This window comes from Chelonia mydas, chromosome 3 (assembly GCF_015237465.2).
Source record: "Chelonia mydas isolate rCheMyd1 chromosome 3, rCheMyd1.pri.v2, whole genome shotgun sequence".
NCBI lineage: Eukaryota > Metazoa > Chordata > Testudines > Cheloniidae > Chelonia > Chelonia mydas.
The window spans coordinates 60,565,160-60,590,440 of record NC_057851.1 but is presented as its reverse complement, the minus strand read 5'-3'; the positions used below and the strand labels follow the sequence as shown (position 1 = coordinate 60,590,440).

The window sequence follows — 25,281 nt, the reverse complement described above, 5'->3', positions numbered from 1 at the left end:
CGTCAAAATGATTTCTTCCTCCCTCATTAATTCCACCAGGGCCATGTGGGACTGTGCAGCGGTGTGAATTAAGAGTGTAATAAACGGTATAAAATCAGATGGTAGGAGCTGAATAGATGTATCATCTTTAGCACCTTCCATCTGAGGATCTCAAAGGCCTTTCAAACATTAATGATTAGCCTCAACTCTGCTGTGAAGCAGGCATGGCCTGATTTTACAGATGAAGAAAGTGAGATATAGAGAGATTATTGTTCTGATCCTGAGGGGTTCTGAGAGCCCACAATTGCCATTGAGCTTGTAGGTACTCAGCAACTCTGAAAACCAAGCCACTTATTTAGGTGCAATTTAGGATAATTGCACCTAAAATCCTTTCTATAATTAATGACAGGAAATATGGGTTTATGCACCCCAGTTTGAAAATGTTGGCCTAATAGCTAAGACTCCCTTTGACTTCAATGGGAGCTGGATCAGGGACTAAATGACTTACCCAAGGTCACCAGGAAGTTGGGAATACAGCCCAGGTCTTCTGATATCCAGTGCTATGCCTTCACAGGGCCATCCTTGCTCTTGTGTAATTTTACCTTATTCTCTAAGTCATGCTGGAAATCCCCCAAAGCTGTTCAATGTAGAGAAGCACTTTCCCCTATCTGATAACGCATAGTTTTGAAGGCAAAACTTGAGTTTTGTGTATTTGGAACTCCCTGCCCATAAGATGTTCAATTAACTGGACATTTGCATCAATTAAAAAAAGAATCTCAGATTTTTTAGCATGAGGACTCGATGAAATTCACCCCCTACCGAGAGGGCCAAAACAACGCCTGTGAACTACTTATGTGGCACTTAAGGCAGGTGGTGGGCAGATGAACAAAGGTTGTGCAGGAGGTATCCATTCTGGTTAGAAGCCATGATGCCGTAATAGGCTCTGCAACCCCTTACAAAGCCATCCACTGAGAGAATGCTCATGGCAATGGATACCCATTCTTCCCTCGGCTTGTCTAAGCCCTGCCCACAGCTTGATGAGGACATGAAAGGCATGACCAACAAAAAACTGGGTAAACCTGAATATTGCAAAACCTCTCAAGACGTCCAGAGGGTCTGAAGTCTTTTTGCTCTTCGGGAGGGTCAGTGCCCTTCAGGTTATGTAGCGAGGTCTGATTTTGGAGACATTCCACAACAGTGAAGGTAGGCACTGATAGATTATATTGTAAAATCCTTTCTATAATACTGTAGGCCTAACAGAAAATGGCACCTGCACAGCTCCTTCTCCCACCACTCATTTCAGTTTGGAAGAGACCTGATTGCCCTTCTTTTGATGACTTAACATTGTTTATTCACCATCAGCCAGCATCATCCTACAGCTAAAGGTGAAAATAATTGAAACATAAGGACACTAAGAGAGAGAGATTTAGCAATGAAACCCATCAGCTATACAACCATACAGGACAGTATCAGTAGCTCCTCTCCCACTTGCACATTTTAAATTAATTTGGAAGAGAGAGGAGAGGAATCAGTACTTTAGTATCTTCTTATTGGAGACCATTATAATGATGAAAAATGACAATTAATGATAGTGGTCATGTAATAAAATAATGAAAATAATACCAAGTTCTTATACAGCAGTTTTCATCAGTAGCTCTCAAAATGCTTCACCCTCTTTAATGCATTTATCCTCAACACCCCTATGAAGTAGGGAAGTGCTATTATCACAATTTTTTACAGATAGGGAACTGAGGCACAGAGAACCTAAGGTCAGACAGGAAGTCTGTGGGGAGCAGAGAATTGATCCCACATTTCCCAAGTCCTGCCCTCACCATCTGGCCCCAATGTCAGAAAGCGTGCAACCACTGTCCATTTTGACACACACATCAGTTTTGCTGCTTCAACATTATTTTTGTTTAAAATTTATAGTTACCAAATAAGAATTTCTTTGGACTTTTCCCAAAACAGAAAAAGCAAAGAGAGACCACATGAGTACAATATGTTTTACTGAATAAAATCCCACATAATATTTACACAGTGAAGTCATTTAAAGATGTATCCTCGTGAAGCATTGCAAAGTGAATAAAGTTCATACTGCATCTGGAATTTATTTTTTTAATACATCTGAAACTATTTATTACAGCAATCACCTGTCCATCATTGATTTCATAATTAGGGGGAAATTTGAGCTTTTGAAGATTAGCCAAGATGACATTCAGGATGGGTTTACTTCAGAGAAGATAATCTGCTATAGGACTTCCAGAACACACACATCTGAATAAATGCCAAGAATTCTAAAGAAGGCTTCTGTATATTCTTGTTCTTCCTCCTCTCTCTGCAAAAGTAGAAGATAAAATAAATTACACACATTTAGGGTGAAAATAATATCCATAGCTTAAATACGTACCTCCCCAAACCACAAACTCGTTCTTTCATTTCATGTATAATGTTACCTGCAGGATTTAAAAGATGATTTCCCTTTACTCATATCATGTATAAATTTTGATTAAACTCGTTTGTACCTTATTGGTGGCAGGAGACTTCCTAAACACAACTAACTCAATATCTTTTACTCCAATTTATTCCAGTTATACAGTCCAACAGTAAATGTTGTCCTGGAACATTTACCTTCAAGGCTATTTTTGTTATTTCCTAACACTGCACAAAATAGATAAAATGTTTTAGGAATCTCAACTATCAGTTAACAATATGAATATATTTATTACATATAGAAAACTACATTAAAAGAGTATTACGATTGCAAAAGGTGAAAGTTAGGAAATGACAGAATTAAGGTTGCCCATGCAACAGTAATTTGGACCATTTATGCATATGTATTATTATGCAGTCTTGGCTGGGTAGTCTATGGCAGGTTAAGTTCTCCTAGGTCCCACTCCAGTGCCTTAAGCAAAAGAGAATGTCCTTCTTCTTCATTTAACTCTCTGCCTTAGTCACGCTATTCTGATGAGGAAGGTGTCTTGTTGAAGAAATAGTACGTAATCATGTAATGAAATAAATTTTATTGTAATATTTTGTATGTAATTCCCTAGGTTTTTTTTTTTTTTTTTTTTAAGTAAACTGAAGTTCCATCTGGAACCATGTTGACCCCCCAAGATGGGTCATCCGCAAGGTCTGAACTCAACACATTTAGAACAGCACCACCGCTCTCTATCAGCTTAGCTAAAGAAAAAATTGGCAGGAATAACAGGCTGTTATCTGCTATGTGGACCAGACACAAGTGGGGGATGCCAAACACGCTTTGCCAGTAGCGTATTGGGATGTTGGGAATCAGGACTTCTGGGTTCTATTCCAGGCTCCGGAGGAGAATGTTCTAGTGGTTATACACAGCACAGCCAAGCACATGACTCTGGTACTTTCACTTTGAAAGGCAGTGTGGTTAAGTGGGTGAGACTTGTTCCTGCCATATTAGACACCTGGGTTTTATTATTAATGTGCCAGAAGTGACCTTGTGTAACCTCTCACATACTTTCTCTGTAAAATGTGGAGGGGGAAGAATCATACTTTCCTTCCTCCTATGACCCATCTGGAGCGCTAGCTGTGCCTTACGTGTAGGAAGCTGAGTGGGACTGGGAGCAAGTAGGAGTTCGGAGGAGCTGGAATATACTCACTGTAGCTAGAATGCAAGGAGTTGTGGGGCCAGAGCATGATCAGTGCAGATGGAATGTCTAGAGATTTTAGCAGCATGTGCAAATGGCAATTTTCAGAGGTTTATAATTCACCAAAATCTGGATAGATTTTCATAGGGAGAGCAAAAGGCACCTTACTGGCCCCAGGATTATTGCCTGTCTAAATTTTAGGTCCCTATGCCAAACCAATGAAGCATGAGAACTCTTCAGAGAAATGGTTGGGAAAAAAATTAACATTGTCAAAACTACCAATTTCCCCCCCCCAACCTCTTTCTCAGAAATAGCTATTTTTGCTGAGATTTAAAAAATCTGCTTGAGGTAGAGAAAGCCAAGGAATTTGAGACTGAATGGCTTAAGTTTGGCAAAATTATAACTGAAAACAGGGAATGGTAGATGGAAAGTGTTAGGTAACTTCTTAAATAGGAGTAACTACTAGCACCACCTACACTATCACAATGTACACACAGACATACCCATGTGTAACAGGTGTAGATAAAGTATATATTTCTCTCATACAGATGAATCTCCACCTGTTGGGGAAAGAGCCTTCAAATGCAGATGTTGGCAAAAGACAGAAAAACATAGTCCTATAGAATACAAAGTTGTGCATGGCCAGAGGGAGGCCATTTGGAATGGTCTGATTACATCTCTGCCATCTGTGTTATAACTGCCCCTGATATTGCGTGTGTCACATGAGGGCACTTTCTAATATGTGTTGGCTTTTTTATGAATAGCCACTAACACCACCAGCTATACAGGAAATATATATTCATGTTCATCTCCTTCCCTCTTTGCATTTTGATTGCTTTCCTACTACAAAGTGTTATCTGAAACACAGCTGCAGACCTGGAAGCTAACATTTAGCACTATAGATTTTAACAGTGCCATGTCTAATGTGAGCTCACTAGCAGCCAAGAAGCTGTTTAAAGGTCTGACTTAGTTATATGGAAACTTTATGCTTCCTATCTTTCATTGATGAGTCAGACAACGTTATATTATCAACTCAGTCTATGAACGGGAAAGCCATGACAAATGTCAACATCGAGAGAAATGACTGTGTACGTGTGATATATTGTCAACACGTGTGCAACCAGTCAGGGGGAAAAAAAAAGTGGCACAAGGCAGAGGCTACTTTTAGAAATGAACTATTTCAGTCTCCAGTTCAGAGATTTTCACTAGGCTCAGGCACAAAGCTGCAAGTGAATCCGAGTGCCTACATGCAGCGCCACTGGGTGCAGGGTAAACCTGTGCTCAGCCAGCTGCAGGACAAGCGCCCTTGTTTTTCTGGAAAACATTCAGAATTACCTTTTGAGTCAGAAATGCTTAGTCCTGTGAATGGAGAGGGATGGATTTATAGATCATTCCTTCTCTGAATACTGTGTGATAGAGATGTATATTGAAAATATCAATACAAATAACTACAAGTTAGAGAGATACAAAAAATGTACCACCGAGTACTCCCTGCACAGATTCCCCTGATCCCCATCCTGTAACTTGATTAACTGGCACCGTTTTTTCAGGGTGCTTAAAAGTAATGGATACAAGTCTCCAATAGAAGACTTGATCACAGGTGGGAAACACGAAAATTACTTGCTGCACATCTAGTTGTTTTTCACAAGCACAACCAAAGCAAGTGGCTATTTGGGATCCTAAAGCCTATGCCAGCGCTGCAGCTAACAGGCCAGCCCTACACTCTACTCTGGCAGTATAATCAGAGGGAAGAGAAATACGCACCTGTAGATCCCCTCTGTCTTCCCAGCAACAGGATGAGAAAGGGACAACACATGGTCTGATAATCTGCCTTTCTAGAAACATATCCCTCTGCTCTGGTTGGGACCCCATGGACTGTAAGACCATCTTCAGTCTCTTAGAAGGTTGTTATTACATGAGATCGCTGTGCTCCCCGCATATAAATGGCTTTGCGACATACTGACTTCAAAATTCTGGGTCAACAAACCACCTCACCAATGAGTATTACACTGAGTGCAACAGCCAGCAAATGCTACAATTATCCTTTCATTTTCACAGCAATACAGATAAAAACACATTATCCTTCCATCTGAACTCTGTGGAGCAGATGGCTGAACACGGATCTTTTGTAATTCCTGCCTCTGACAAGTAGATTAATTTCTAAAAATATTAACTAAACAAGGAAAAACTTGTTACAAGTGGAAATAAAGGCACAGCAATAACAATTCAGTCTTACCTGCACAAGAAACTGTAACATCCATTTATTTATTTTTAAGAAGCCAAAGCAAATATTTACTGTAAAAACTAAATACAGCAATACCCCTAAATAATTTTAAGCTGACGGGATGTATGAGCTGTGGATAGGCCAAACCTGGATGCATACCATAATACAGAATCCCAGTCACAGTGTTTTGAAAAAACTATGCAAAGAATTTATGAGACTCCTCTCAAAATTTCCTAGACTTATGTGTCTCTCCACCACGCTCACACCTAACAGCCTGCAAAGAGGACATGACACTCCAAGGTTTCCCATCACCGATTTCTAGCAGATCATTCTGTGAGGGACAAAACCCAAAAACCCAACAGCATGACTAGGGGTTACGGACCGTGTAACCTGCAGATCTCCTGAAATCAGCGGGCAGTCAGTGCTAGCCTGTCTCTCTACGTTGCCTCCTGGCCCTCCCCAGCCTTGTGACTTTCCCCTCGTCTCAGTGAGCCTAGCTACATAGCGATGCCAATTAAAGTACTACCAGCTGCCCCAGTAGTTCCCTCTGACAGTTTTTGCGTGGTGATGTCCACAGTACAAATTGGAACATGGGGGAAGGGACATACCCAGAAGTTAATTCAGATTCAGTCTACATTAACTTTATAGATGGTTGCATGCTGGTTTCCAGAGGACAAAAGTGGCACACATGTAGTGTGCACGTCTACCTCCCTCCCACAGCCTCCCTGCACAGACTCCCCCGATTCCCATCCTATGCAGGGTCAGAGATAGGAATGGACTACGATGCAGCAGATGCTGCAGACCCCTCTTTTACATCCCCAGGAGGGCAGTCTTCTGGATTTCCTTCTCCTCTGTCATAGGAGATATTTTTTTCCCCAAAGAACAGATCAGAGACAACCTACCATGCTCCATTGATAACCTCCCTGAAGTTGCAAGCATGCTCAAAATAATAAAATTATTCATTCAGACAGTCACAGAGACACAGTTCTCTGGAGACAGTTTGATTTAATGTACAATAGTGGTGTCAAATAAAGGGAACATCTGATTGGACAAATTTACTTCAGCACAGGTAAAACACAAGGGACAATTTCATATCAACAGTGGTTGGCATTAAAAAAAAAAAAAGGAAAGAAAAGAAAAGAAAAAAAACCACTTACTCACAACTACCACAATGAAATTCAACTAACATAGGATGTCCTTACTTCTAAAGTATACAGAAATGCTATGGAATTTCACATGACATAGTACAGTGGCTATGTGAGTATGGTAAATGTGGAGTTACTAAGTGGAACCACATTATTTTGTGGAGATGGACTCTTTGGATTGAGCAAAACAGCCTAGTGATCTGAAAGGGTAAACTTCTGATCACATGTAGGGGAGCTCTTAAAGCTTCCTACTCTGGGGACAAAAGGAAGGAAACAAAACAAATACCAGGGCAAAAAAGACCTGAAAAAAAAAACATCTACAAAAAATGAAAGACACTGGCCACTTAAGGCACCTCACACATTCAACTAAGACTTCAGAGCTTAACTGGACACTGCAGAATGGTAGTTCCTCACTTAGTACTTGCCTCAAGCATTAAGACCTGTCCTAATGCTGTCAGCAGTAGGTATATACATACTATGCATTGGTGAATCTGTATAACAGCTCAAGACTTTGAGGTAAGAACATTACATTATCCACAGTGTATGTTCTGATAGGATATTTGCATGAGACCACAGCCATATACTGGGAATATGAACACAAGAATGGGTCCCCAGTATAGGGCATAATCCTGCTGCCACTGAAGTCAATAGTAAAACTCTCACTGACTACCGCTTGATAAACTACTTGCTTGCTTGCAGGATTTTGCAAACAGCTTGAAGTCTCACTGGGTGAGTGGGCAAAGTAGCTGGAAAAATTATATAGAAAATGCAATATTTGGTTATTATTTGCAGAATAAACTTTAGATAATAGGCTTACAAGTATCTTTGAACTGAAACATAAGACTAGAGAAAATTCATGTCTTCAGTGCACTCAACGCAGGGTCAATCCTGCAAAGAGCTGAGAACTTTCAGCTCCAATTAAAGTCAACATGAGCTGAAGATGACCCGCACTTCACAGGTCTGAACCCACCATGAGCCACAGGAGGTTTTAAAGTTCAAACAGAATGGGCTTTCATATGTGAAATATTTGAAGCAATATAGATTTTTTCTTTCAATCAATAATTGTTCTTAATCAATCACACTTCTCAGAATGCAAAGTATTTTATATTCTAATGCAGCAAGGTACTCAAACATGTGCTCCACTATGCGCATTGATTTCAGTGGGGCTACTTATATGTTTTAAGTTAGGCAAGGGGTTAAGTACCTTTCTGAACCATGACCGTAAGCAGCAATAGCCAATTCCTGCTTTAAAAATGACTAGTACTTTAACCTTTAAATCTTCCACTTACTCTGGTTAGAATGCTTGCAGGCTTCATCAATAATTCTATCAATAATTAATCATTTTTCGAAGGGCATCATAGCATTTCCATTTGTCTGGGATGTAGAAAGGTTCAAAGATATGAGGGAAAGGAGTGTCGTAGCCACATACTCTTGAAATAGGAGCCTCTAGGTTCAAGAAGCACTCTTCCTGTTAACAAAAACAAGGAAGAAAGTTAGTAAGGCTTTACTTTCAGAAGCCATGCTTCACAAATTAAGTTCTGATGAGCTATGTCAGACTGACACCCCTGAAAACCCAAACATTCTATTTATACCACAGCATAGATACATCCCAGACAACAGAAGTAAAACTTCCCTTTCTTCTTAGCGGTTTATATTAAAATAACAATTGGTATTTATGTTACATTCATTTTCGATGTGCTTTATGTTAAACTGCATGCAGATTATATTTAGCACATCCATTATACATCCAAACAGAGACACTGCCAGGAAACAACATTTCAGGAACAAAGAAATAAGAGTTTATACTTCCCATGCCACATTGAAACATATAAGGAAAATCAAATAATCTAAAAGCCAGTATTATTTGTTATATACGTGACTGTCATATACAAAGTGATTTAGACTTCTAATGTATTAGGGACTTAACCCAAGAAGTGCTTAGCAGTTGCATCTGGCACTGAAATCCATGAACTTGCATGTGCTTAGCACATTCTCAAAGTCAAAAGCACGGTCTCTAAACAAAAATTATCGTTGTTCTGAGGGTCTGTCTACATAGCAACTAGACACCCATGACTGGCCCGTGCCAGCCGACTCAGGCATGTGGGGCTCAGGCTGCAGGGCTGTTTCATTGCTGTGTAGATTTCCGGGCTTGGGCTGTGTAGGTTCCACTGGACCGATATAATCAATTCCTGTCAAACACCCATGTTTCTCAATAGTGGGATGCTAGACATTTTCTCAGATTGCTGGATTGTTTTGCACACAAGGATACTCTTCAACCCAAGAGTGAGCTATCTGCTTAGGTTTGTAAAAGGTCACCCCTCACCATGCATGATGGCATGGATAGGAGATACCTGTAACACAAGTGAATTGCAGAAATGTCCTGTTTCTCCATATTACTCACATGCAATTGTATGGTAGCATCTTCTTTCAAAGCAGCTGGAAATAGAAAATGCAGGAGGAAAAGGATTTCCCTACCCCTTCTGAACTCCCCCATTACTCCCCCTAGTGGTCAACTAGTTAGCTGTGTTGCCAATTTACTTGTTTTCCAACTAGATCTAATTGTTCTAAAAAATTTCTAGTTGGAAAAAAATTGCATTTAGTTGTTGGCTGGAAATTTGAATTGAAATTGAAACATTAATACACACTTTAAAAGCATATATATGACAAAACACTTTCACCCGAAAAATCATAATAGGTTTGAAAAGTATGAACAAAGACTAGCTTCCTCACACAGCTGTGTTTGTTGTGACAATGTTGGCGTATTCATTTTGGTGATGTGGCCAACCTCATAATTTCAAATTGTGATTGATAAACAAGAAGCAATCATCATAAAATCAAATGCTGATGTTTACTGGTGTTTTATGATCTTTAAAACGTGGGGCCAAGAGTTAGCGCCAAATTGCCTTGCCGATGAAAATGTACGAAACTTGCTTACAGCAACCAGGCAGCCACAATAAACTTAACCCCTCTTTTTTTACTGAAATTTCATGAAAGTTTATGTATACATAGAAGGAAGTAATACAATTTCTCATTCTTGGAACAACCAGATTAGTATTTTTAGTGACTTTGCTTCAGAATGCTAGATTTGTGACTGGGAAATTTATATAAATATACATTTCCTAGTAGGCTAAGATTTTTAAAATGCATAATATTTTCCAAGGTCATTATCTCACATCGTTGCTATCTCGAGGGGTCATTATCTCGGGGAGTTTCTGCACTAAACCTTTTAATTACTATGATTTTTCCAAAAGTCAATTTAAATATGTTTTTTAAAAAAATAATATTTTTTGTTTTAGAAATCTAAAACTTATGTTTTTCCAGTTTTTACTATGGTGCCATACAGCTCATCTTCACCCTCCCGGTCTCACTCCTTGGCCCTCATTTCCCTGTAAATTTGAATATCCCCTCTAACTTCAGTTCCTGAGGAAAACACTGGGAATAGGTAATGCAATCCAACCCAGTGTCATTGCATTTCCTAGTGAAAAGGTCAACCTATGAACTGTCCATGTGCGGATTTATGCTTACTTGGCAATTATCAAAGCTTTTTCTGGGATCTGCTTTCAGGTTGGCTTTCTTGTTGACCTTTCTGTTGGTACAGAGCTTTGGGATAGCAGTAGGGAAAAGAAAATCACTATTTAAAGCTTGCAGAGTTTAGAGTCTTAAATAGCAATATTGAGAGTGGTAAATTAACTTCAGATTGGGACACACCCCTCCCCTATACCAGAAAATCACATTGCTTTCCATATTTAATATGCGTTTGTCTTAACTGTCAACTAGAAGCACGAACATATGAATATCAGTAACCCACTACGTGATTTATTTAAGTAACACCACTTCTTGCTACTTGGTATTATTTTCATTATAATGTGAGTTTAAGCATTTTAAGGTTGGATTTTCTTTATAAAGTGAGATTAATGTTGTGAGAAGTGCTAGATGGAAAGTAACAGAGACCCAAAATCCTTTATTTTAACCCCACCGACCAGCTACAGCAAGCTTCCAACTCTTCCTCACCCCTGACTGGTGGAAAATCTTCATGGGGGAGAGGGTAGTGTACTCTCCATATGCAGTCAGTCCTTGGCCCTCGTACTGTGACTGCTGATAACAGTGCTTATTTGGGACATAATAATGCCTGTTCAAAAACTATCTGTACAGGGGTGGGGTGGAGTTGCAGCACAGCAGCAGGAGCTCCCAGATGCACAGGGCGAGTAGGCCAGCTGCACTCCTTTCCACAGCCATCTAGCTCTCTATGCCATGACCCTACTTCCCCTTTGGAATACCTAGCTGCCACAGGATCATGGACTGGAGGAGTCCACGCTCTCATAGCACCGCAAGCCTGAAACGGTGGCCAGTCCCACCCCAGAAGTTTAGGGTTGAGTTTCATTGGAGCCTATTCCACACCTTGTGCATCTGTACAGAGGCCTTTTAAGCTCTGGCCTTCAGTTTCAATTTTACTGGAGGCTAGTGCAATGTTGCAAACACTTGCCCACCAGGAGCTGGACTAAGGCCACCATCTCATCTCACTTAGGCCATTCACCTGACAACCATCAAAGAACAATGAATTTTTAGTCACTAGCAGGTGGAGTTCCCATACTTCACTGAACAGGCTCCACAAACACTGTATTCAGGGGCACCACCTGGGGTCTTGAGCAGGGAGGGTGAAGTATAAAAAAATTTACTGAGTGTTACCCAAAATTTTCCCCGAATAGTATCGGTTTTGCAAGCTAACTAAAACAGTGATTCTTCAGCCTACGAAGTAGTGACAAAACAATCAAGTAATAATTACTTTAAATGGTGTGGGGGTCTTCTGTTCTGTGGGGTGGGTTTGTGATGAGAATTGGTGATTGGTATGGTGGCTGCAGGAGGAGTGAGAGGTAAAGTTTAGGGGCTATGGATCTCCGGGTGTGGAGTGGGATTGAGAGGTTTGTGGGGAGGAAACCCTGGCAAAAGGAAAAGACTGGGGTAGACACTGTGGAGAGGGAATAGTTATGGGCTAGAGTCCAGTGGGTGAAGGGGGGTGGGCCTTACCAGATCTGAGCCTGAGCCATGAAGTAGAATTGCTGGGCAGGATTGGTGCTTTTCTGCACCATCCCCCGACTCCTTGCAGCCAGGCTGAGCCCTTCGCACTAGGCAGATAGCGTGGCTCTGCCCCACGCCATCTCAGGCATTACTAGGAGACAGGGGTGGAGTTCAGCTTCCTGGGTGGGTCCTGTGCGGGCTGCACAGCAAAAAAAGAGCGTGGCAGTGACAATGCCATTCCCCAGGCCACCGCTGCCTGCTCCCCATAACCAGCATCCCCAGAGCCAGCTGCAAGTCCTTGGCATCCCACCTCCCACACAACACCGCCAGTGCCAGTATCCTCCCTCCTCAACAGCACCCCCAGAGCCAGTTCCTCAGTTCTCCACCTCCCCCACAGGCAGCGTGTGGGGAGACCTGAAGGGGCAGCACCACTCCTGGCTACTGGCAGCCACAGCAGCCTGAGCTCCTCCACTGCTGCTGCTCTCTGTCGGCAGAGGAAGAAGACCTGGTGGCTCGGCACTGCACTGCCTCTGAGGCTGCAGTAGCAGCACTACCAGCCAGGGGACAAAATTTTACCTAATGTGTTAGGAGCAGGTGGGGATTGCCTCTTTCTGCCCCACCCCCTTTTGTCACCCTAACTGTATTTAGAATCATCATACCCTCTTTCTAGGGTCTGTCTTCCTTGGTAATTCAAATAGCAGGAGCAGAAACTTAACTCTCAGCTGTCTTCCTGAACACAGATACTCCTCAGGGTGTTCCTGAAGAGCTCTCTCTGTCCGAGAGCCCAAGAACCTCCATTCTTGAGCCATTCCTCCTGCATTATATCCCTGCCACAACGAGTCAGCAGGAATCAGTCAGCATCACCCTGCAGGGTTCCAACAGCACTTAACAGGTTAATTCAACAGAAGAACCCTACCACCTTCTTACAGTCATTAGTGATCCACACTGAATTCCAACCAGCAACTTAGAAAGATTCTATATTACTTTAATAATCTCCCTGAACCAGTATTAATTCATTCTAATTGTAGTATTCAAACTGCCCTTACACATGGAGGGAGTGACATCCCGGCCTTCTTTTTTGTTTGGTTCAGGCTCTTAGTTTAATTCATCCAAGTATTTCGATCTTTATAGCCCTCCTTAAGTATTCTACATTGTTTAGTGTCCCTATTTAAAACCTGAAGAAACATAATTTGGAAAAGTTGCATAATAAATACTGAAAAATACAATCAAGTGATAACATAAATAGAATGAGTTTGTGCTCCAGTAATGGTCTCTCCTTGCTGACAGACAGTGGTAAACCCAAGACATTTACATATGAAATGGTTGCAGACTTTCATTCTATTAATGTTATCACTATTATACCTAATTTAAAATAAAATAAATTTTAAGACTTCCAAAACCACTGCTTGGATTTCCTCTTTATAGGGAGAGAATCCCAAATGGCTGTTAAATTATGCATTACTTAGTTAAAGGAAGAGCTGGAAAGAAAGAGAAGACACACAAAGGGAGATGATATTTTTCCTTTAAGTATCCCACTTCTGTGTCTTTTATTCTTTTCCTTTCCCCACCTTCATCCATGTGTTTATGATCCATTTCTCATCCTCTCTTGCTATATATAAACAATAGCAGACAATACAGAAATATTTTCATTTTTTAAAGTTACCTCAGCATTTGATGTCTTTTAAAACTCCATGTTATTGATGTAATATTCTGTGTCCCAGTGGGCACATTCTTGCTCTCAGTTATTATTTTACAGCACTTAGCGGTGTGCAAGGCACTTTATAGAAAAAGTAAAAACCAAGGTCCTTACCCCAAAATGATTATACTATAAATTTTAGCTGTGATACAAGTGAGAAGAATAAATACACAGAAGTGGACACGGAGATGGGCAGCACAAAGGTTACAATAAGATCACAGAATTACTCAGTTACTGGATGGGTACATCTTGATGGCTCTGTAACAATTTTTTTTTAAACGTAGGTTTCAGAGTAACAGCCGTGTTAGTCTGTATTTGCAAAAAGAAAAGGAGGACTTGTGGCACCTTAGAGACTAACCAATTTATTTGAGCATAAGCTTTCGTGAGCTACAGCTCACTTCATCGGATGCATACTGTGGAAAATACAGAAGATGTTTTTATACACACAAACCATGAAAAAATGGGTGTTTAGCACTAAAAAAGGTTTTCTCTCCCCACCCCACGCTCCTGCTGGTAACAGCTTATCTAAAGTGATCACTCTCCTTATAATGTGTATGATAATCAAGGTGGGCCATTTCCAGCACAAATCCAGGTTTTCTCCCCACCCTCCCCAACAAACCCACTCTCCTGTTGGTAACAACTTATCTAAAGTGATCACTCTCCTTACAATGTGTATGATAATCAAGGTGGGCCATTTCCAGCACAAATCCATTTTTTCATGGTTTGTGTGTATAAAAACATCTTCTGTGTTTTCCACAGTATGCATCCGATGAAGTGAGCTGTAGCTCACGAAAGCTTATGCTCAAATAAATTGGTTAGTCTCTAAGGTGCCACAAGTACTCCTTTTTTTAAATGTAGGAACTCACTTCTTGTTAGTGACAAAGCAAAAATTAATTTTAAAGAGGGGTATGCACGAGGAGAGGATGGCAATATTTTTGTCATCTCTTCTACTATTAGATATTTTCTGATATGTATACAACAGGAACCACAATAACCACAATGCCAAGATCTATTACATTGTAAGTAAAATAATATTTCTTTCTCTTTTTTTTTTTAAGAGGTTAATTTTTTTTTTTTTAACTAGATGGTCCAAATTCTTAAATTTGGAGGGAGCAGATGGCAGGCTATTCAGATCTATAAATTCCATTTGTCTCATTGGACAGAAAGGGACTGGCTGCAAAGGTCAGGACCAGTTCTCAACTTTTTTGAAGTTTGGGCGTGTCAGGGTTCCCTCCCCACTCTGAACTCTAGGGTACAGATGTGGGGACCTGCATGAAAGACCCCCTAAGCTTATTTCTACCAGCTTAGGTTAAAACTTCCCCAAGGCACAAATTCTTTGCCCACGGAGGGTATGCTGCCACCACCAAGAGATTTAACAAAGCCTCCCCAGGAAAGGGGGTGTAAGGTAAATCAGTCAGGTTCTTAAAAGAAGGATTTTATTTAAAAAAACGTAAAAATCACCTCTGTAAAATCAGGATGGAAATAACTTTACAGGGTAACAAAAGATTCAAAAACACAGCAGAACTTCCTCTAGGCTTAGTTTCAAAGTTACAAAAACAGGACTAAACCTCCCGCCAGCAAAGGAAAAATTCACAAGCAGAACAAAAGATAATCTAACACGCCTTGCCTGGCTTTTACTCACAATTTTTGTAACATGAGAGACTTTTAGGATGGTTTATAGGACAAGGAGTTTTCTGACCTGATGCTTCTCTGCTTCCCAAGAGAAGACACAAAACACAGCCTTCTCCCCCCAAAATTTGAAAGCATCTTCTTTCTCCATTGGTCCTTTTGGTCAGGTGCCAACCAGGTTATTTGAGCTTCCTAACCCCTTACAGGTAAGGAGGAATTTTAGGCTACCCTTAGCCGTATGGTTATGATGGGGCGTATTGGATTTGGGAGTTTAGTTAGTTAGGTCAGATCTATAGGTTTGAAAAGGCTACTGGAGTCCAAAAACTTTTCAGAGAGACAAGTCAAATTCGCTTTAGAGATTCACTGTGTTTTATGGTATTTTCTAATATATGTTTGTCGTAAATCACATATGTGCAGAGTTGAAGAACAGACTTTTGCAACTCATATTTCTCTACTGAAATGCCATCACGCACTTCTGCACTCACTTTACCTAAAATTCCTCAATTTAACTTTATCACAGGCCATTTAGTGACCTAACAATGAGTTGAATGTTATTTGTTAAGACACATTATACTTGAAGAAATTTCTTTTCTATGTGAAAGATTCCTGCATAAGAAATAAATCCGATAAAAAAAGATTGCTAAGAAATTTTCAGCATTCTAAAGACTTAGCTGATAAAATGCAAATTACTTTTAAGTCTGTTTCATGCAAACACAAATTAATAAAAGTCAGATATTTTAATATTTAAAAGATAGAATTCTTGCTCTTTATATCAGAATTCATATGCATCCGATGAAGTGAGCTGTAGCTCACGAAAGCTTATGCTCTAATAAATTTGTTAGTCTCTAAGATGCTACAAGTACTCCTGTTCTTTTTGTTTAAACAGTTTACCTTCAAAATAAGAAAAACGGCAAATATCTCAAATTTCCAAAGAGGCTGAAGTGCCTCAAGTTTGCAGCACAAAACCTTTCCTTACAGCTGAAACCACCAGCTGCTGTGAATTTGTAAATGGAATTTGCTTTGACTACGTGTATATAGTTATATTCTTATGAATGACCACTTGTTCCATGAGCTGTGTAAGTACTGTACTTGTGCAAGTTATTTCCTTTAAGTTATGGTATTTTTGAAGGGAGAAAACTAATATTTTTTTAATTTGCTTGGCAACAACTAACTTCAAATAGTTATTGAAAACATATTCCTGATAGTTCTAGGAACCATATTTCTACTATCTACTATCTATAATAGCATGGATAAAGTCATGGTGATACCCTAGCACGAAGGATTCTCCAGTAGGTGCACAGTCACTATAACTGGTCCTATGCCACCATCCTCACAGTTTTCAGAGAAAAAAGGTGAAGAGGAGTATGTTAGAGGTAGAAAGGTGTGGTTAGGGGAGTGGCCAGATGGTAATGAACTCCAACAATCCCCAACTGGCATACACCACAGGCAAACTTTAGAGCAGACTCCAGTCTGTTCTAAATTACTCCTGGGCCAAATCTCTGATTCCCACTCTTGCTGGACACTCAGGATAAAATAGGCACTCCTATTTACTTTCTCACCTAACACAAGAACAAGGGGACACTCAATGCAATTGAAAGAACAAATTTAAAGCTAAAAATACTTGTTTTTAGGTGAACAACAGAATATCAACCTGTGAAACTCATTGCCACAAGATTTTGAGACCAAGAGGGCATTAGTTGTCAAAAAAAGATTGGCCATACTGGGTGGCAGCACACAGATCAACACAAAAAAGTGTAATGTAATTTATATAAATAATGAGAATAGTTACAAACTAGATAATTTAAAAAATACACAGCAATAATTAAGAATTAGAGTTATACATCTTTGTGTTTAATTGCATAATCCAAATGCTAACTGACTAGGATTACAAAGAAGTCTCTCTCAGAGGAAGGCTATTAAATAATTGTCCACTTTTGCGTCTTCCTGTCAAGCATTTTCTTGGACAGGATACTGGGCTAGACAGAGTACTGGTCAGATCCAGTATCTCAATTGCTATGTTACTACCCTAGGTTCTTGTGTTATTAGAACTTTAACTTTTGAGCAAAATTTTGTCAAAATTCTCCACCTTAACATTAAATTTCTTTATTCTTCCTGAACTTAATTTCCTTGTGTTCTTAAAAAGAAAGGAAAAGAAAAAGGGAATAGTTTACTCTCTCAGAGGGGTCAGGCATTGAAACATCTCACTGTCTGTAAGAATTCTGCACTTCCTTCAGAAACAGCACATACGCTGCGCTGGTCTGGGGCTTGTGGGAAATTGGGGAAGTGGCATGGGATGGTATGTGGGAGGGTTTGGCTGTAATGGGGACAGCATACAGCTCACCACAAAATATATAATGTAATAATGTAAATTCAAAAGCAGAGATGATCTGAAAACAAATCTTATCTTTTTATTCATAATAGATGAGGTCCCTAATACATAAATCCCATAATAAAGCAGGAACAGATCATCAAACTACTAGCTGGAAACTCTATAGGAACACAAGAAAGGCCAATCATTTTTGGAAATTCATTTCCGCAGCCATCAGCACTACAGGCAGTCTTCGACTTTACGACATTTGACTTACGATGAACGGCACATAGGACGTTTCTGAATTGACTCCCTGATTTGACTTTGGACAATTGGTTTTGACTTAATGACGCTCGGTCCCGCAATGCAGTGTATTGCGGTTCTGAGTTGTGATGTTTCGACTTACAACGCAATTTGCAGGAACCACTTGTGTTGTAAATCTTAGGACTGCCTGTATTAAATTTGGACCTGAAACAATAATACTTTTAAGAGCTGTCATTTGCCTCCCATCTGTTTTTTAACTGGATGGTCCATTTTGAAACAGACTGTCACTGTCCTGGCTTTTAAAAACAATCTTTTTTTTCCTGGCTTCCATTCAGTCTTCTATACAAATGGCATCTCTTTCATGCTACATGCCCAGATTCTTGAACTACCTATTCCTGTAAATCACCAGTTGGAAGTGCTGGCTCCCAAAGCAGCTGATTTAAAATAGCACAGAAACAAGGCAGTGAACCAGCAGCAGGATAACTAAGCACATGAATGATAAATATTTTTAAAAACTGATGCAAAATTTCTGATCCTTTTGCATGTGTCACAGCCTTTAGGGCACTGTGAGACATGTTGATCAGCATCACCAACACCTGCTCTCCCTCAGAATGAACCCTCACGTGTGGGTGGATCTGTCCCAGTCCCCGTTCAGCTCATGACATCCTTTGGTGGCAGAAAGAAAATGTTGAATTTAAACATGAAAAGTTGGAAAAAGAGACACAATGGGGGAAAACAAAATACTAATGAATGATTAATGCCCACAAACAGCAGCAATTAAGACAACTCAGGTATGCATTCCAAAACATTAAAACATTCTTTCTCATACATATTAGTACTTTGCAAGAGTCTAGCACCTAGAATTCTGTGTCCATATATGGGCACCTCATTACCAGGAAGATGTAGACAAACTGGATGTTGTCCACAGAAGAGCAGTAAAAATAGTGAAGGCGGTTAGAGGAATAAAGTTCTAAGGAAAAGAAAGAAACAGAGTATGTATAACTTAGCTTGTCTAATGACAGGTTTCAGAGTAGCAGCCGTGTTAGTCTGTATCCGCAAAAAGAAAAGGTGTACTTGTGGCACCTTAAAGTCTAAAAAATTTATTTCAGCATAAGCTTTTGTGAGCTACAGCTCACTTCATCAGATGCATGCAGTGGAAAATAAAGTGGGGAGATTTTATATACACAGAGAACATGGAAAAATGGGTGTTACCATACAGACTATAACAAGAGGGAACAGGTAAGGTGAGCTATTACCAGCAGGAGAGCGGAGGGGACGGGGGACCTTTTGTAGTGATAATCAAGGTGGGCCATTTCCAGCAGTTGACAAGAACGTGTGAGGAACAGTAGGGGGGGAAATAAACAAGGGGAAATAGTTTTACTTTGTGTAATGACCCATCCACTCCCAGTCTTTATTCAAGCCTAAGTTAATTGTATCCAGTTTGCAAATTAATTCCAATTCAGCAGTCTCTTGTTGGAGTCTGTTTTTGACATTTTTGTTGTTGAAGAATTGCCACTTCTAGGTCTGTAATCAAGTGACCAAAGAGATTGACGTGTTCTCTGCCTGGTTTTTGAATGTTATAATTTTTGACGTCTGATTTGTGTCCATTTATTCTTTTATGTAGAGACTGTCCAGTATGGCCAATGTACATGGCAGAGGGGCATTGCTGGCACATAATGGCATATATCACATTGGTAGATGCGCTGGTGAACGAGCCTCTGACAATGTGGCTGATGTGGTTCCTGCCCTCCTCCCCCCCGGCTCTCCTGCTGGTAATAGCTCACCTTACCTGATCCCTCTTGTTATAGTTTTTATGGTAACACCCATTGTTTCATGTTCTCTGTGTATATAAAATCTGCCCACTTTATTTTCCACTGCATGCATCCAATGAAGTGAGCTGTAGCTCACGAAAGCTTATGCTCAAATAAATTTGTTAGTCTCTAAGGTGCCACAAGTACTCCTTTTCTTTTAGCTTGTCTAAATAATGACTAAAGGAAGCAGGAGGATATGATAACAGTACAAATATTTGAATGGTGTAAACGTCAGAGAGGTAGAGAGGGCTACCTTGGATCAAATGAAGAAAAATGAAAATTTAGGATAAATTTAGGAAATACTTCTTAACTGATAGAGAACACAGACTGTTTACTAGTCTCCAAAGGAGCGTGGTGGGTACCTTATCCTTTGAGATATTTAAAACTAGACTGGATGAAGCAGTAGGGAAATGTCCTGCAGGAAACAATCCTTCACTAGTAATGGCATGAACCCAATAGGCTTTGCATGCTATACTTTCTATGATACTATAATGCAGGATTGACATGTTTTTTTTTAAATCCTGTGATATACCAGAGGTTAGACTAGATGATCTGATGGTCCCTTCTGGCCTTAGACTCTATGACTCTTATTTGAAGTGGGATTGGTTCCTTGGTTACTAACAGTGGGAAGTTAGACATCTTGGGAGTAGAGCTGTACAAAAATTGATAAATGTCAGCGACACCACATTGCCCTGGTGTCTGTGGAAAAAGTGAAACCTTTTCTGTGCACATCAAATTCCTTTTCTTTGTCACAAAAACAAACCAATAAAAAACCCTCTTTTCCCTCATTCCCCCATGCCTCCCCCAAACCCTCCCCCCCTTTTGCATGTAGAAAACATCATCATGACTATTTTGACTATAAAATGGCCAACATGCTCAGTGAAAATGATATGATTAAAATATACCCCTGGATAAATTTGCCCTAGGGTAGACTTGTATGATTTTTACCCCCGAAATGATTCACTGGCAGAAACAATGAAGTTTTGCCCTGGCAAGTTTACAGTTTGTATGATATGGGGCATGACTCTTCTCCACAAAATCTACTGCACAAGACAAAGGGAACCTGCATGGAGGGTCCCCAGAACACTAATACGAAGGTGCAACTGGACCCCAGATTGGCAGAAGAAGCTCTTACCATAAAGCAATGGTGATTTTTAAAAATGTATTTCTTTCTTTGGAGGATGAATGCTTACCCTGCTGATGGCCACTTCCCAGTGACAATTCTACACAAATAATACCCAGAATTGATTTTTGGCCCCTCAGCACTTCGCCAGATCTAGATGAAATCTGGATACCATCTAAAAGTCTATCTCCCAAATCACATATACTGTATACTATGTATCTGAAGTCTTCTTTTAAGATTCTTTGGGGGTCAATCTTTTGTAAAATGTGAGAATGCTGATGGAGCTCAAGAAATAAGTTAATGACAACAGTGGTGGAAGAAAAAAGGGACAAATTACAATACATAGATGTATTTATAAGCAAAAAAGGGAACCTGAATGCCATGAGTGCATATCTTCTCCCTCAGCTGTACCCCCTGGTATCACACCATTAGGATTACTAACTTGAACTCATAACTGTTACTCATACATTTAATACAAAGTGACACACTTTCTGTCTCTGTGTCTGTGATTTAATACCATTACTAATTGTTACTAAGGTCTTGAATGGTTTATCTATTGAAAATCATAGCCATTTGCTACAATGCCAGCCTCCAAATTCTATACACATACTAAAATGTCCTACATGTCACAGAACCATTCTAATTTACAACACGAAAATCAACCCACAGAGAAGAACCTCAACAGATCTGCAAACTCCAAAAAGTAGGGCAGTAGCCTGAAGAAATATTTAAAGAGACATAGCAAAGCCAAAGCATGCTCCTCAGTGTGTGGGCAGAAACAGAACATTATTACTGTGCAGAATTTTTAATGTGCAATCAGCAAAAATATGGCAAAATCACTATGGCAAAAACTAACTGCATCGGTGGATGTTTAAGTATATATGAAATGTCTGCACATGTACTGGGTTCAAGGGCCTTAAAAAAGGTTGCTGCACATTTTCATACACTGTGGTAGGGCCTTAGTACTGCTTATGTAAGAATTAATGTAAGGATCTGCATACACTCTAAAGACTTGATACAAAGCCCATTGAAGACAAAGATGATAACTTCATCTGACTTTGGCCCAAGCCTGACAAAGTATCTGCAGAGTTTCGTTTTATTTTGTTTTTATTTCTTCAGTGGGTATTTCTAACCACATCTACTCAAGCCTGGATCCTGAAAACAGTTATGCATGTGCTTTACTTTAAGCAGATGAACAAATCCACTGGACTACTACCCTGCATACATTACTCATGTATGTAAATATTTGCAGAATTGGCGGTTTATTTACCACTAATATTTTTTTCTCATGGCTGAACAACATGATACATATTTGCTCACTCTTTGTGGTAAGTGAGGATCTTACCCCTTTCCTGCTCTTTTTAATTACAGAGAGGATATTGTATTAATAATTAAACTCATATTTTAGTATTTAATATTATCACCAGGCAGGGCCCACAATCCTATTTTAAAATCTTACAAAAACATTTTCTGATTAGGTTAAATGTGCCAGCCAAGAAATCACTGAAAGAACTTGCATTTAGAGTTTTAATAGCTAGTGAATGACATGTTTATTTTCACAGCTGTCTATGCAGATCAGGCTTCCCTGCAATGAAGCACCTTGCCAATCTATATATCCTGCATTTCATACCCTTCCTAGGGGGAGTAACACTTTACTCATCACATGCTAACAATACTCTAAGGAGAAGTACTTCTAGTTAGTTGTATGATGTAATTTTGGACAATACGTTTCCCATTTTGTTCTAGCAAGATGAGTTTTTTGACAGCATACCATGCTGATCAATTTGTCACAAAACATGTGAACCTAAATTATTTTGTAAATTTAATATAATCAAACATTTTTCACAACTAGTCATTTTTCACTGGTTGTTAAGACATTTAGCCTCTCAAAAAAGGGCCCAAATTGTCCCATGGAAATCCATGTATGGAGGAAATCCTCTATGCATAGATGTCTCTGGCTATGATGAAGTTGTGGGGTTATCTTTTGGTGTTCTTCCATAACACTTTTTAAGAATATAACTTCCATAAAATGCATTCAGAAATGACAAAGAAGGAAAAATGGTCTCTCTTTAAATTATCCTTATAAAAACTGTTTACATGTTTATCTTTAAACTGAGAGCATATTTCTTCAGGTTTCCACTATAACTATCACTCTCACAGATCTTGGGAGACAGGCCAGTCCTTGCTTACAGACAGCCCCCCAACCTAAAGCAAATACCAGCAACCACACACCACACAACAGAACCACTAACCCAGGAACCTATCTTTGCAACAAAGCCTGTTGCCAACTGTGTCCACATATCTATTCAGGGGACACCATCATAGGACCTAATCACACCAGCCACACTATCAGAGGCTCGTTCACCTGCACATCTACCAATGTGATATTTGCCATCATGTGCCAGCAATGCCCCTCTGCCATGTACATTGGCCAAACTGGACAGTCTCTACGTAAAAGAATAAATGGACACAAATCAGATGTCAAGAATTAAAACATTAAAAAACCAGTCGAAGAACACTTCAATCTCTCTGGTCACTTGACTACAGACCTAAAAGTTGCAATACTACAACAACAAAAAAGTCAAAAACAGACTCCAACGAGAAACTGCTGAATTGGAATTAATTTGCAAACTGGATACAATTAACTTAGGCTTGAATAAAGACTGGGAGTGGATGGGTCATTACACAAAGTAAAACTATTTCCCCATGCTTATTTTTCCCCCTACTGTTACTTACACCTTCTTGTCAACTGTTGTAAATGTGCCATCCTGATTATCACTACAAAAGGTTTTTTTTTCTCCTGCTGATGATAGCTCACCTTAACTGATCACTCTCATTATAGTGGGTATGGCAACACCCATTTTTTCATGTTCTCTGTGTGTGTGTATATATATATATCTTCCTACTGTATTTTCCACTGCATGCATCTGATGAAGTGGGTTTTAGCCCACGAAAACTTATGCTCAAATAAATGTGTTAGACGCTATGGTGCCACAAGTACTCCTCGTTCTTTTTTTAAAATCTATGTACTTCAAATTAATTTGCTTGACTTTTCAGAACAATTGGCTGAAATATTCCAACATAGAAAGCTAAAGAAAATCTCACATTAAATATACTTTTGTACAATAGCAAAATCAACTGTTATATTTATTCTGATCTCTGTACTGATGACTCAACTCCGATATTGAAGAATCCTATAAAATTTAATGGAGATGAAAGCGACAGGGTTTTACAGAAACTAAACAGGATTCCATAGCAAATTACACTAAAAAACATGTTGAATTTGATAGAAAATTAAAACTTGTGTATAGAAAGTTCACACCAATGTACAGAATTTAACAGAGAATTCTATCCTTACTATAGAATGCTATAAGTTAATTTAAAAATTTTATAGCAAGGTTATCATTTCTTATTGAATTATGCGGGACTTTCCCATAAGGAGGTGCTTTTCTTCCTTCTTGTAGAGATGCACTTTTCTGACAGTTTTAACCACTTTTCCCAGATAATATGTTGCATAGCTGCTCCATTGTAAAAATATACATTGAAAAGCATTAATCTTATTGTCCCATTCATCTAAACAGTAGGACTCTGAGACACACAACTAGCAAAATATTAATGCTTTATTTTTTTTTAATTCATTTTTTAAAAAGGTATGATGAAAAGCTTGGCTACAGTATAACAAATTACATATGCAACTGAAATATTTTCTATATAAAGTACTTCATAAAACTATCTACACAATTTAAAGTTCTATTACTGTACCTTACACAGAAATTTAAATAAGGCACCTGGTTTTCACATGTGTTCAGTGCACAACAAAGTCCATGGATGTTAATGGAAGTTGCAGGGTGCTCAGCACCACCACTTATTTAGGTGCCTAAATATGGATGTTAGGAGCCACTCAATAATTAAGGCCACAAACCAACAAAGACCTAAGGATGGGATTCACTTTATGCACTGAGTCCCACTGAAGTATTTGCTGAAACAAGCTTAAGTATATAATTTTGGATTACGTCCTGAGAGTTACTGTTTCAAAAACTAATTTCAGAGTTAAGAGATAATGATCTGAAATTTATGTATGTTAAATGAATTATACAATTCTGATTTCTGCCCCTTTAATAAAATTAGTCTGCCATACAGACAAAACCATAAGTAAGTCTTTTTATGTAACCTTCCACCAAAAATGTTATCAATCACCTAAAGAATATTGTTAATGAACAAGCTGATTAAAATGTGAAATATCCATGTAGCTACCCTAATTGTCATGAAAAAACTGGGACCATTTTCTTCTGTTTCCTAAAATACCATTTAAAACCTGAAGTTGTTGCATATTCAAGTAGAATGAGATACAAAAATTTCAATTGGTAATATTTCAAAAAGGAGGGTAACATAACCTCCTGCGGTGTTCTACCTTATGTCGATAATTACTATCTGATCAGGAGTAATGAATTTAGCAAATCTTTCCATAC

The 25,281-nt window shown here is 39.2% G+C and overlaps 1 protein-coding gene across 1 annotated transcript in view; it reads right to left on the bottom strand.

Annotated features, from left to right (window-relative positions):
- Window positions 1-2,062: 2,062 nt before the first annotated feature.
- Window positions 2,063-25,281, bottom strand: part of BCKDHB (branched chain keto acid dehydrogenase E1 subunit beta) — a 295,498-nt gene continuing 272,279 nt past the window's right edge. Inside the window, exons 10-11 of the mRNA XM_037894371.2 lie at window positions 8,255-8,433; window positions 2,063-2,314 (exon numbers count right to left, since the gene is read on the bottom strand). Of these exons, the coding sequence (XP_037750299.1) occupies window positions 8,293-8,433 (141 nt within the window). The 3' untranslated portion in view covers window positions 2,063-2,314; window positions 8,255-8,292. The remainder of the gene's footprint in view (window positions 2,315-8,254; window positions 8,434-25,281) is intronic.